Genomic DNA, 13,524 nt, shown 5'->3' with positions numbered 1-13,524 from the left:
CAAATTTTTTTGTATGTTATTGGAAAGAATCAGTAAAGCTAATGTGTCTTTAATAAATCTGATAAAACTAAAGACTCTTCGGAGTAGGCTATTAATGTACACTTCCAACTATTTTATTTAATTTATGCTTCATATTTGGGTGAACTACTTTTTTAAATGTTTGTTTTTGATTTATTAAGGAATGCGTCGCACTCTTAGCACATCCTCAGCTATTGCGACACAGAGAGAACCAAGTCGGAAAGGTCAAGTTACAAGGTGGGTTTGATGTCATTTTTCAAACAAAACATTTTTTGTTGTTACCCTGTCTTACCCTGTCCTTCCATTTTTTTAATTTAGAACTGTAAAAAATGCATAGTGAGCTAAATAATCTAACACTTTAGACTTATATACTGTATTTAAAATATACGGTAGTACATAAATACAAGTCCTTTTTAGTGTTACTGATGGACACAGTTTTCATTTAGGAGGCTTTCTTGCGGCAGTTCTCCAGGCATTTTCACTCCATTCACTTAATCTGGTGCTCTCTTAACCTAATGCGCTCCGTAATTCACAGTTAAAGTCCTCCCCTTCCGCTCTCTATGAAAACAGTAGTGATTTGCTGACAGAATAACATTAGCGTAGCCTATAGTTTTATATTAGCTTGTTGTAAATGTCAACAATCCATTTCATGATATAAAAATGTACTAATAGAAAGCAACTTGACATTTATTATTGTATCTTGTCATTTTTCATTTAATATAATGGTTGTACACTATTAGTCCAAAACACTACATACAATAAGGTTTCACGTATCACTCTTTTTATTGTCCCTTCCCCATGAAAAAACCACGCCCACACATCAAATCCGCCCCTTCCACTCTCCACGAAAACAGCAGCGATGCCTGGTGGAATGCAAGAAATACCGTAATAAACCATATATTGTCAAAAGGCGCAAGTTGTCTACTTCCAGTAGCTATCCTATTATTTTATAGTGCAAATGGTTGAAGAGATACAGTCAGTGCTGGGCAGTAGCTTCACTACAAGTAGCGAAGCTAGTAGTTTAACTACATTTTTCAGTAGCTTGGCGGTAGCTTAGCTTCTTTCTAAATTAAATAGCTTTTCAGTAGCTAAGCTCTTTTTTTGACCAAGTAGTGAGGTAGCTTCCACACAAGCTACAATTTTCCAAACATTTCTGAAGTCGTCCTGAATTTGAGAATAAGCGTGCATTTGAATCGACACAGGACTTCATTTGTTTCCGTATTTTTGAGTTGTGCAGCCTTCATTCATACAAAACATTACCACTCGCATTCTGTGAAGACTCGTACTCTACCTCTGACTGTGTTATGTCATCAAGCCAAGCTAATATAAAAACATGTAATAAATATTACAATTGAAACTATTAATATAATGTGCTTTGGCGAGCACCTCACAGACTCTGTGCAGGCTACCTGCTGCCTGCGGGCCCACGTTGGAGACCCTTGTGTTAAGATTTGTCAGGGCCAGGTGTTTTTGAATAAAGGCAGCTCAAACATGCATTTTATTCTGGGAGTAGGATAAGTCCAGCAAACAGCCCCAAAATGTGAAGTACCTAGGCCTACATTATGCTTGTATTGCCTATAATTACAAAAATGATAAATTGAAACTGAATAAATAATTACATAATAAAGCTGGTTAAAAATAAAAAAGTAGCTATTGATGTAGCTTAGCTTGCTACATTTCCCAGGGGGGTAGCTTCAGTGTAGTGAAGCTTAATTTAATGTGAAGTAACTGGTAGCTTAGCTCACTACATTTTCCAAGTAGCTTGCCCAGCACTGGATACAGTTTAATAAATAGAGCTTGGTCCAATGTGTCGACACATCTTGTTTAATAGGGTTAAATAACAAATATAGGGTCAGTTTCCCAGACAGGGTTTATCCTGGTCCCAGACTAAAATGCATGTTTGAGCTAACTTAATTAAAAAAACAAAATTTTTCTGACATATCTTAACATATATCAGTGCCATTGTATTGTTTCAATATGCATACCAGAATTGTTTTTGTAAGGTTTGTTTTTTAAAATACTTTTTTTTTATTTTTAGTCCAGGATTAGTCTAAACCTTGTCCGGGAAACTGCCCCATAAAGCTCAGTTAATTCTATTGTATTGCCTTGTGTCCAGTTCAAAACCTCTTTGTCTTTTGTTCCTTTTCTCACTTGCCCCACTCCTCAGGAACCGATCAAGTAACTTGCGGCGACGTTGGAGCATTGTCATTGCCGGCTGGGGGATATCAAAGGCAAACAATAATATTAGGTCTGTGCCTAACCGAGTGGGTGGCACCACCAGTTCCTCTGGCTCAGACGGCACTTTGAAACTGCACCTGGGCATGCAGGTCTTACTAATTAGTGCTAATGAAATGGGTACCATTCGTTACATTGGCACAGCTGACTTTGCCCCCGGCCTCTGGCTGGGTCTTGAACTGCGGAGCCCAAGGGGAAGAAATGATGGATCTGTGGGCAATCAACGCTATTTTAGTTGTCGGCCTGGCCATGGGGTGTTGGTAAGGCCCAGCAGGGTCACTTACCGTGGTATAAATGGAGCTAAGCTGGTCGATGAATGCTGCTGAGACATCTTTAGGTTAAGTTTGTTTTCTTGTAACACTTTAGCAAACCTGAAAGATATGTATTTAATACGGCTTTAGGCATCAGACTTTTATAGCTGATAAACTGTTTACTTCATTTTTTTTGTCTTCTGGTGTTAGTTTCAGCTAAACAAATACTGTGTACGAAATGTTCTATTTCAGATCTTCTTGATGAGAAAGTTTTGGCTAGATGTGCAAGTTCAAACAGGGTACAGTAAACAGTAGCAATTTCTGAGCACTTTAAAAAGAAAAGACTAAACTTAAACTGCAATCATTCCTTTTAGATTTGATAAAATAGTAAGCACTTTAATAGTATCATAATCTGAGAAAAAAAATCTAAAATGTATTATTCCACAGATGATGTAGCAGTTGTTGCTGACTGGGTTAATTACGTTTTCTTTTCTTTTTTGCATGTTAGACATACTACCCAGCAGAGAAATCAGCTCTATTAAGTCAAAGTCCATCTGAATTTACCATTAGTTATTGGATTAAACCCATATCAGAAACATTATTGTGCATGTAGTAGATGACTTCTAGAGTTTGTCAAGATTTAGAATTTCAAAGGCAACCAATTATTAACCGGATACATTGTAATTTACTGTTTTTATATAATGTAAGTTGTAGGTTTAACACTCTTCATATCTGATTGCATAAATATTATAGATTTTTTATTTATGATTATATGTTAATGATAAGAGTCTGCTATAGTCATTTTCCTAAAAAGTTTTTTTTCTGAGAAGAACATTGTTATTCAACTTCTCAAGGGTAACATTATATATTTGATCCATTCATTTCATGTGTATTTGTAATTGTATTTTTATTTCGATTTTCTATTATTTTCCTTATAGTTAAATACGAAAATGTTAAACAAAATTCTTAAGTCAACCATTAGTCTACATTTGAATTATTAAATGTAATGTGCATATGGTGTTTGTCAAATATTTCGAATAAAATACAGCGGCAAGAAAAAGTATGTAAACCCCTAGGAATATACTCATTTTCTACAGTGATTTGCCATAAAATGTGATCTGATCCTCATCTTGGTCACAACAATAGACAAACACAATATGCATAAGCTGACAACACACAAATAATTCTAGTTTATTGTGTCATTTTTTAAAACACCCATTAAACATTCACTGTGCTGGACGAAAATGTAAGTGAACCCTTGTATTAAATAGCTTGTTGAACAAACTTTTGCAGCAATTACTTTAAACAAGCGCTTTTAGTAGCTCTGAATCAGACCTGCACATCGTTCAGAAAGAATTTTTTGCCATTTCCCTTTACAAAAATGGATCAACTCGGACACATTTGTAGGATGTCTGGTGTAAGCCACTCTCTTGAGGTCATTCCACAGGCTAAGGTCTGGGGTTTGACTAGGCCACTCCAAATGGCGCATTTTGTTTTTCTTAAGCCAGTCTGTGGTGGATTTACTTTGATGCTTAAGGTCATTGTACTGCTGCATCAACAAACTTCTCCTGAGCTCAATGGGTGGACAGCCACCCTGACATTATCCTGTATGATATTTTGTTAAACTTGGGAATTCATTTTCCCCTCGATAATGCAAGTGGTCCAGGCCATGAGGCAGCAAAGAATGCCCAAATCATGATGTTCATTCACTATAATTCACTGTTGGGATGATGTTTTGATGTTGTTAAGCTGTGCCCTTTTTGCACCATAGTATTTTTCTTGAACAATTCAACTATTGTTTCATCAGGCCATAGTTGTGCTCTTTTGCAAACTTCAGGCTCTCAGAAATGGTTTTTGGGAGAGCAGCGGCTTCTAGCTGTTACTTGTGGGTTCATCTTTACTTCATTGATAATTTTGTGCTGTGCCTTAGGAGTCATCTTGGCTGTGTGCCCACTTCTAGCAAGGGTAGCTACAGTATTAAACTGTCTCCATTTATAGACATTTGAGATTGTTTTGTATCCCTTTTCAGCCTTATGGAGTGCAACAACTCTTGATCGGAAATCTTGGTTCATAAGAGCTGATGCGTCTGAAGGACAGCATTCTCTAAAATGTTTGAGTGACTTTTAGGGGTGGTTTCCCGGACCAGGATTAGCTTAATCCAAGACTAGGCCTTAGTTTAATTAGGAAATATAACTAGTTTTAACAAACATGCCTTACTAAAAACATTACTTGTGTGCATTTTGAGGAAAAACAAAGGGCACTGATGTATTTTAAGATATGTCAGAGCAAGTTGTTTTCAGTTTGGACAGCTTTTAAAAGTGTTTAAGTCTAGGACTAGTCTAATCCCTGTCCGGGAAACCGCCCCTTAATCAATTAAAGTTGCACTAAACCACACTAATTTTATTTTGGACTCCAGTTTGCCAGCTTCTGACACAAATTAGCTTTCATTAAAGTAATTAGTCTATGGGTTTACTGACATTTTCCTCCAGCACTGTAAATGTTTAATGGGTGTTTTCAAAAAACAAGGTGGAATTGTGTCTCATTTGGTCTTATTTGAAAGCAGATACTTGGACGTTTATTTAGAAGTCAAAATTAGTTACTGTCATAATGAAAAAAGTTCTAATTTATCTTGATTTAAGATCTTAAGTTTTTAATAACTCCACAAAACTTATATGAAATACTTCTATAAAACTGCCCATGGAGCAATCTAGAAGTGCACTGCAGATAAAGCCACAGGTCTTTCTGTCCCTGTTCTGTTTCAAATCTGAAGATGATACCTCTAAAATCTGTATTTTATAAAATGTTTTTTAATCCATGTCATGTGAATTTATTTAGAAAAAAACAAAATGCTAAGCTAATGTTTGTTTATTTACATCTTGTTGATTTACAAGTTTATTGTCCTATTGTTCCATGTTTTAGACAGATCCATAAAATATAAGCATCCAACTCTTAATCTGGCATATGTCTGTCTAAATATTTATTCTTTTATTATTATGATTATTTGCTCACAATTTTTGTTCAGTGTTTTAATTCGTCCTCTCTTTGATCAAGTCTCAATTCGCTTTCTTTGTAGAGTATAAAATGCCTTTTTTACAAAAAAACTTTAGCAGTCGAAATTATTCCTAAAACGTATATCTCATATCTCCAGTGCATGACAGTGGGTGTTTACAGAACAGCTAGTACGATAGCTTAGCACACCATCAAAACATGACAAATAAAGGGATTTATAATAAAACTCACTTTATAACATTAAAAATCATTTAAACAACTATGATGTGGCTTCGGATCACAAAGTGAGACAGAAAATAAACTATTTTATGCTATTTATGATAAAGGCTATGCTCGATTAGCATAGCATTATAAATATACAGTATTGTTATGAAAATACTCGACATAGCGTGAAGAACACAGATAAACCATATATAATCTCAATCGTGTTTAGTGTATCCATGCTTTAAAACATCTTTATTTGCCTGTTAATGTTATTGAACAAAACAATGAAATCCACATAACTGTTCTTGGACACGACTGACCTCTAACACCTGAGTGGTGTCCGAAACCGTTCCCTATCCACTATATAGTGCACTTTATCGGGTGTCGGACATTTTGGCCCTGTCCCAATATTCACATTAAGCTCTAAGGTCTTCCTCAAAGTGGACACTTGTTGAAAGTGCACTTAGCAGAGTAAGTGCGCAAGGGCCCGAAGCTGTGAAGAGCATAATTGGAACAGTTTTGCACACGTCACTATCTACGTCATTTCTGATCTGGGGCTGGATTCACGAAAACATTCAGACAAAAAATATGAAATTTCTTTAGATAAATTATAAGAAATTGGTAAGAATGTTACTTAGTGCAATTTTCAAACATTTAAGTTGTTCTCAAATATTTACTTAAGAACATCTTAAATGTTTATCTTAAGAATAAAATGACAAGCTTTGAAATGAATTATTCTACCCTGCTCATGAGGTTATCCGTCCATTCATCTTTTAACCACCTTGTAATCATTAAAGCGATATATACTACCAGGGTTGCCAGGTGATTTCTTTGAAGTGAGATTTCTCCACAAGCATGCGCATGCAGCGGCCTACACTGTAAAAAATAAATTGTTGGCTCAATTAATTTTTTTTAGTAACTAGTTCCACAGAAATTTTACGTTCACTCATTTTCTGACTCCAAAGTGTTACCTGGATTGTTGTTTTTTAGTTGGCCCAAACTTGACTCAAATATAAAAAAGTATGTTTGCTCAACTAGCTTTATAGTTCATTCAACTAAAATGTTTTAATCAGTTGAATCTTTAAGTTTTTACTTAATGTTTTATGTGTTAGTTCAATTAATATTTTTTATTTGGGAATTTTTAATAAACTTTTTTAAATTATTTATCAAATCATTTATGCTGGTGTTGTTAACATAATTAACTTCAGTCACATAAAAACAAAAGCTTTATTCACTTATCATACAGACTGAACATACAGAATTAAGTCTTCTTTATAGAGGGCATAAAACAGTCCAAAAAGCACTCCAAAGTCAGTCAGAACATCTGCAGGGCCATTTAGGAAAACTTCTTTCGCCATGTATCCCTCTGGTCTGCTGCCTCTCCACATCATCACCGTTCTGGTTTGATAAACAGAGGAATATAAGTACACACACATACTGTACATAAATACATGTTTAATATAATAAAGCTTGACGGTGAAAGACTTTGTTCCCTAAAATTGCCAATTTTCCCTCAGACATCACACGTAATTGAATTAACCACTATAGGGCGGTTTTCTGGGACAGGGCTTATCACTTACTAAAATACTGACATCTCTTAACTGGGGGTGGAACGGTACACAGAAGTCCCGGTTCGGTTCGTACCTCAGTTCAGGCGCCACGGTTCGATTCACTTTCGATACAGTGGAGGGAAAAGCAAAACAAAAATGAAGAAGGCATTTTTTTTTAGTACTTAAGCTAATCTTAAAAACATAGGTGTCCTTATCAGTGTTATTTTCAGATGTCATGAATATGAACTGAAATGCATTTAACATACTATCTCGTATTTCAAAAATGTATACCTCTTTAAGTAATCTTGTACTTATCTTTCATACAAATATGGGTTCAAATGTATTACAAGTGTTACCTAAATACATTTTAAAATTACATTTTGGCCTTATTTCATATTAATGTACTAAAGAACAAAAAAATAGGTTTGTAGGATGAATTAATAGGTGTACGACTTCACGAGGGGCTGCAAGAACAACAAGTGGATGACGTCAGAGTAACGCGAGAGCGATTTGAAATCAGCCTCCTCCGCAAGATTTCTTGCGGTACTCTGACGCTGATGGCGCTGCGTAAAGTTGAGCACGCTTAAAAAACTGAAAGCAGCCGAACTCGACAGAACTGCCCTGCGTATGCCTGTTGTATATAGCAGGACAATTTATCTCCTACTTCTCAGCGTGAGAAATACAAAGTGTGGCGTTTGAACTGACTGAAATGCGTGTTTGTCAAGGTGAATGCGTGAGACTTGAGAGTCCTGATTAGATGTATTTCCACTCACATACCTAACAACTGCTGAACAACGCCGACGCAAAGTCCTCGTCTTTTCCACCACTCTCTCGCCTGTACTATTGTAACTGACTGGAAAACTGAAGCTTTGCCAAACTTGCGATCTTAAAGAGGCTGGCGGAACGTCTAACTCTTGTGGAACACCACCACTTGCCATACTCGCTGTCGGCTGCTCATTCACTGACTGGACCGGCGTCGACGTGACAAAAAAATGCAGAGTGCCAGAGAATGTAGACGGGCTCTGATAGAGCGCATACATAGGCGGAGCTCGGCTGCATTGGCGCCAATCAGAGCTTCAGAGCTAAAGCGGGGCAACAGATTAGCTGTCCATAAAGAACCCGCGTATCTAACAGTAGTTCCGCATTACATTAATTATTTTGCACGCAAGTTTTTTTTATTTTCATACCGTGTATTCTCCGTTTAAATTCATGCACCGAACCGTGACCCCCGTACCGATTCGGTTCGAAACGAATACATGTATTGTTCCACCCCTACTCTTAACATATGAGTGCTATTGTTTTGTCTCAAAATGCACGCCAGTATTGTATTTTATAAGGTTTGTTTGTAAAAATGTCCCAATTATAATTAAGACGAAGTCCTAAACCTTTTTCTCTGAGAAGATCAGTAATATCAGAATGGCGATCAATACGGCCTCATATTGTAGTGTGATCAGTCAGATATCATTGCAACAACCTCAGAAATTAGCCATTCTCTCAGAATTTGACATAATTGATATAAAAACCTTGGAAGAAACAGTACAACATCTTAAAGCATCAACTAGCAGCCTTGACACGCTCCCCACATCTTTTCTCAAAAAGGTACTTAACTGCTTAGAAACTGACCTCTTAAAAATAGTAAATACCTCTCTGATCACAGGCACCTTTCCAGAGTCATTAAAAACAGCAGTTGTTAAGCCTCTCCTAAAAAGAGTAACCTAGACAAAACCATACTTAGCAACTTCAGACCAATCTCAAATCTTCCGTTTATAGGCAAGATCATTGAAAAGGTTGTTTTTAATCAGCTGAACAAATTCTTAAACTCAAATGGCCATCTGGACAATTTTCAATCTGGTTTCCGTCAGCATCACAGCACAGAGACAGTGCTCATAAAGATAATAAATGATATTCGCTTAAACTCTGATTCAGGTAAAATATCAGTGCTGGTGCTACTAGATCTTAGTGCTGCCTTTGACACAGTAGATCACACCATACTCTTACATAGACTGGAAAACTGGGTAGGGCTCTCTGGGATGGTCCTCAAATGGTTTAAAACATACCTACAAGGAAGAGGTTACTATGTGAACATAGGTAACCATAAATCTGAGTGGACATCCATGACATGTGGAGTCCCACAGGGTTCAATTCTTGCACCGCTTCTGTTTAATTTGTATATGCTCCCACTTGGTCAAATAAAGAAAAAGAACCAAATTGCTTACCACAGCTATGCAGATGACACCCAGATATACTTAGCCCTGTCACCTAATGACTACAGCCCCATTGACTCTCTATGTAAATGCATTGATGAAATTAACTGTTGGATGCGTCAAAACTTCCTCCAGTTAAACAAAGACAAAACTGAAGTCCTTGTATTTGGAAATAAAGATGAAACTCTCGAAGTTAACACATACCTTGACTCTAGGGGTCTAAAGACACAAAATAAAGTCAGAAATCTTGGTGTAATTTTAGAGTCTGACCTTAATTTCAGTAGTCACGTAAAAGCCATAAGCAAATCAGCTTACTACCATCTCAGAAATATTGCCAGAATTAGCTGTTTTGTATCAAGACGGGACTTAGAGAAACTTGTTCATGCTTTCATCACCAGCAGGGTGGATTACTGCAATGGACTTCTTACGGGGATCCCCAAAAAGACCATTAGACAGCTGCAGCTCATACAAAACACTGCTGCCAGAATTCTGACCAGAACCAAAAAATCTGAGCACATTACTCCAGTCCTCAGGTCCTTACACTGGCTTCCTGTTACATTTAGAATAGATTTTAAAGTATTGTTACTCGTTTATAAATCACTTCATGGCTTAGGACCCAAATACATGACAGATATGCTAACTGTATATAAACCTAAAAGATTACTCAGATCATTAGGATCAGGTCAGTTAGAAACACCAAGGGTTCACTCAAAACAAGGTGCGTCAGCATTTAGTTATTATGCCACCTGTAGCTGGAATCAGCTTCCAGAAGAGATCAGATGTGCTTCAACAGTAAACACTTTTATATCTAGATTAAAAACACATCTGTTTAACTCTGCATTTACTGAATGAGCACTGTGCTGCTTCACACTGACTGCACTTTAAACTCAAATAACTTTTACTTCTGTTTTATTATTTTTAACATTTTAAAGTGTTTTTATTAAAATCACATTTATTTTCCTTAATTGTTATTCTAAATTCTCATGTATCTTTGTTTTTATTGTGATTTTATTGTATATCTATTATTTTTACATTTTCTTTTTTCTCTTTTATATATTGTTTTCTCATTTCTATGTAAAGCACTTTGAATGACCTCTGTGTATGAAATGTGCTATACAAATAAACTTGCCTTGCCTTAAACCCTGTCCGGTAAACCAACCCTATATCCAGGCTATCTTAACTAAAAATAGCTCCACTTTAACTCGGACACATAACATAACACACCTTTATATAACTTATATCTTTACAAAAACGTTGAGTATTTGGGTCTTTGCCAATTAATATAGTCTAAAATTAACATTTATTTACAAACACTGACGTGAACTTGAGTGAGTGATTCCGGCTGTTACGTTGCCGATTGATCTCAGATGAAATGACCTGTGATTGAGATCCTTCCGAGTTAAGACATTTTAAATTCAATACACACGCACATACTGTACATACACACACGCGCGCGCGCGCGCGCGCACACGGGTACACACACGGGTATATTTAGAAGTTTTATTTAAGATTGTTATGATATTGGGACTATTTCTCCACCCGCTCCTTCAGCTCTGAAGTTCAAATTCGCATGCAGTCCGGTTATAACAAATGTAAAAGATATGAAACATCACTCAACAGCGATATTAATTAAGTGCAATCCTAAAATATGATTTAAAACATAACCCTTTCATTATTAAGTATGAGAAATTAAAATGAATTAAATCACGTTTAAACGCCACAGAGATATCAGAGCCAGCAGTCGATTTCTGATGCACTTGCCGAGGCGAGGCTGCGCTGGGCGGGGTGTGAGCGCTTAAGCGCCGGTGATTTTCTGGAGCTCTTCTGTGGCTCTTCTCTGTCTGAAAGTGTCCGAGCACATTTTAAATAGACGCTATCTTTATTAAACAACCACATATTTAAACTTAAAGCACATACATTCACGCCTGAACAACTCTTACAATTAAATTTTGTGACCAAATAACAGTAATATTATGAGCATTTTGTTGTCAGGAAACATAGCTGTCATAAGTCCACATATTGACCAGATTTGTCTTAATTAGTTCAGTCAACACTAGCCATTCTGAATGTTGACTGGATTTGAAAATAACCATTCATTTAATGTTTTAAACACAAATTTATCTAGACTTAAAATAATATGTCTTCTCAACTAGCTCAAACAAGAAAATTGGTTTAACTTATATATTTTTGCCCGTCCAACGTTTCATTAATTGGATTTTTTACAGTGTACACTCTTAGAAAGGATGTGTTAAAATGGACACAAACCGTGTTAAATTCTGACACATCCATGGGTGACTTCTGGGACAACGCGGGTTGTGCTATTTTTTACACATTTACTGTGTTAATGATTTTAACACAGTAAATGTGTCTGGAAGGTTAACACAAAGATGTGTAAACATGTGTAATGTTTACACAATTACTGTGTTAATGATTTTAACACAGTAAATGTGTCTGGAAGGTTAACACAAAGATGTGTAAACATGTGTAATATTTACACATTATGTGCTGTTCTTGGCTACACGCATTGTGTTAGGAACACATATAAATTCTTACACTAAAAAAATATTTTCATTTGACACAAAAGTCATGACAACAAAAAATTTGACTTCAATTGATATCAATCCATTACAATACATTTTATTTTATAACAATTTATATCAAGTCAATGGATACAAACATACGCATTTAAAGACCATTTAAAGCAATATAAAATGTGTTTTAATACATTTTTCTAATTTCATTAGACAACATCAGTGTTCGAATTGAAGGGGGTCTGGGGGGGTCCCGGACCTCCTATGAGCCTTTAGGGACCCCCCATAAAGCACAAAAATATAAATTAGGGGGGTCCCCTGGTTTTATTAAAATTAAAATACTACATTAATTTAAAATTCTCGTTGTAAGCTGCCACAAAGCGATACTATTTGTTATTTGTCCCTTATTTTGAAATAAACGAATCCAAAAGATTTCTGTCTGAAATAAATGTAAACACTCAAGTGTGCCCCACACTGTTTTCTGGAGGAATCGACAGACGAGTCAATAGCTGTCTCTGCGTGGATGATTTTCACCTCGTTGATGGTAAGATGGAATTCTTTATTGATTTATGACGTTGTACCGAATTTACCAATACTGACTAAGCGTTTGTGTTGTAACTGAAAAGTTATTAGGATATTTATATAATTTCGATATACAAGAAGTCTTTCTTTCATGCTATTTTACACACGTTAGCTCACTGTCATTTGTGTTTAGCAACAGGAAATGTGACGCATTATATTAGACTTTTAAAAAGTTTACCTCTGTTTATGTGCTTAAAGCAACACTATGTAGCTTTTTTACCTTTAAATAATGTCTCTAAAATTATTTCAGTGATAGATCAACTTTTAACTGGACAAATTGTACTGCTGCTACAACCTGAGCAAGCCTCCTAGCTGCTACAAGCACACTCTGAAAGTGGCGGTGGAGGGTAGAGCACACAGCCCGCCCCTCCCCCTGCCTGCAGAAGAGTGTCTGATACCAGGCACTGTTGCTCTTTTCAACCACATGGGGGGGCTGTAAGTCATTTTTACATGGAAACTACATAGTGTTGCTTTAAATGCATGTTTACTACTGTTCCCTGTTGTTCTTATGCCATGGGATGGCGGTGGCATGTGTTGGAGGGCCCTTCCATCAATGCTTGCAGTTAATTATAATTAATAATGTATTTTCAGTGACTGCTGATGTGATTCTTTTCCCAAATACACTCACGGTAACAACAATGCGAAAATAATATATTACCACTTGCATTTTTAGATATGGACAAGGGAAGGAAAAAAAACCCATCACTGACTTTTTTTGAGAGTTAAGTCTTATTGTTATAATTATTTCTGCTCTTAAATGTTGTTGAAACAATCAGTTAATGTTAGCTCTTTCCCCGCTATTGACGAGTAAATATTCAAAAGAAAACACTTTCCTGCCAAATACGAGTTTTAGGGCAATCCATATTCCGCTATTATCCACTAGGTGGTGCTTTTACACAATTTCTAAAACACTAACTTTTGTGAAAATCATAAAAAATGC

The 13,524-nt window shown here is 36.2% G+C and overlaps 1 protein-coding gene and 1 pseudogene across 1 annotated transcript in view; both read left to right on the top strand.

Moving 5' to 3' along the window:
• The window catches only part of LOC129416908 (CAP-Gly domain-containing linker protein 4), a 127,663-nt gene extending 116,732 nt beyond the window's left edge, over positions 1-10,931 (top strand). The window contains exons 14-15 of the mRNA XM_073864882.1: positions 180-255; positions 2,186-10,931. Of these exons, the coding sequence (XP_073720983.1) occupies positions 180-255; positions 2,186-2,579 (470 nt within the window). The 3' untranslated portion in view covers positions 2,580-10,931. The remainder of the gene's footprint in view (positions 1-179; positions 256-2,185) is intronic.
• Positions 10,932-12,170: 1,239 nt separating this feature from the next.
• Positions 12,171-13,524, top strand: part of LOC141362571 (E3 SUMO-protein ligase KIAA1586-like) — a 3,002-nt pseudogene continuing 1,648 nt past the window's right edge.

The sequence above is a fragment of the Misgurnus anguillicaudatus genome, unplaced genomic scaffold, assembly GCF_027580225.2.
Source record: "Misgurnus anguillicaudatus unplaced genomic scaffold, ASM2758022v2 HiC_scaffold_28, whole genome shotgun sequence".
Taxonomy (NCBI): Eukaryota; Metazoa; Chordata; class Actinopteri; order Cypriniformes; family Cobitidae; genus Misgurnus; species Misgurnus anguillicaudatus.
Note: the sequence above shows the minus strand (reverse complement) of the source record. Positions and strands in the feature narration are given on the sequence as shown.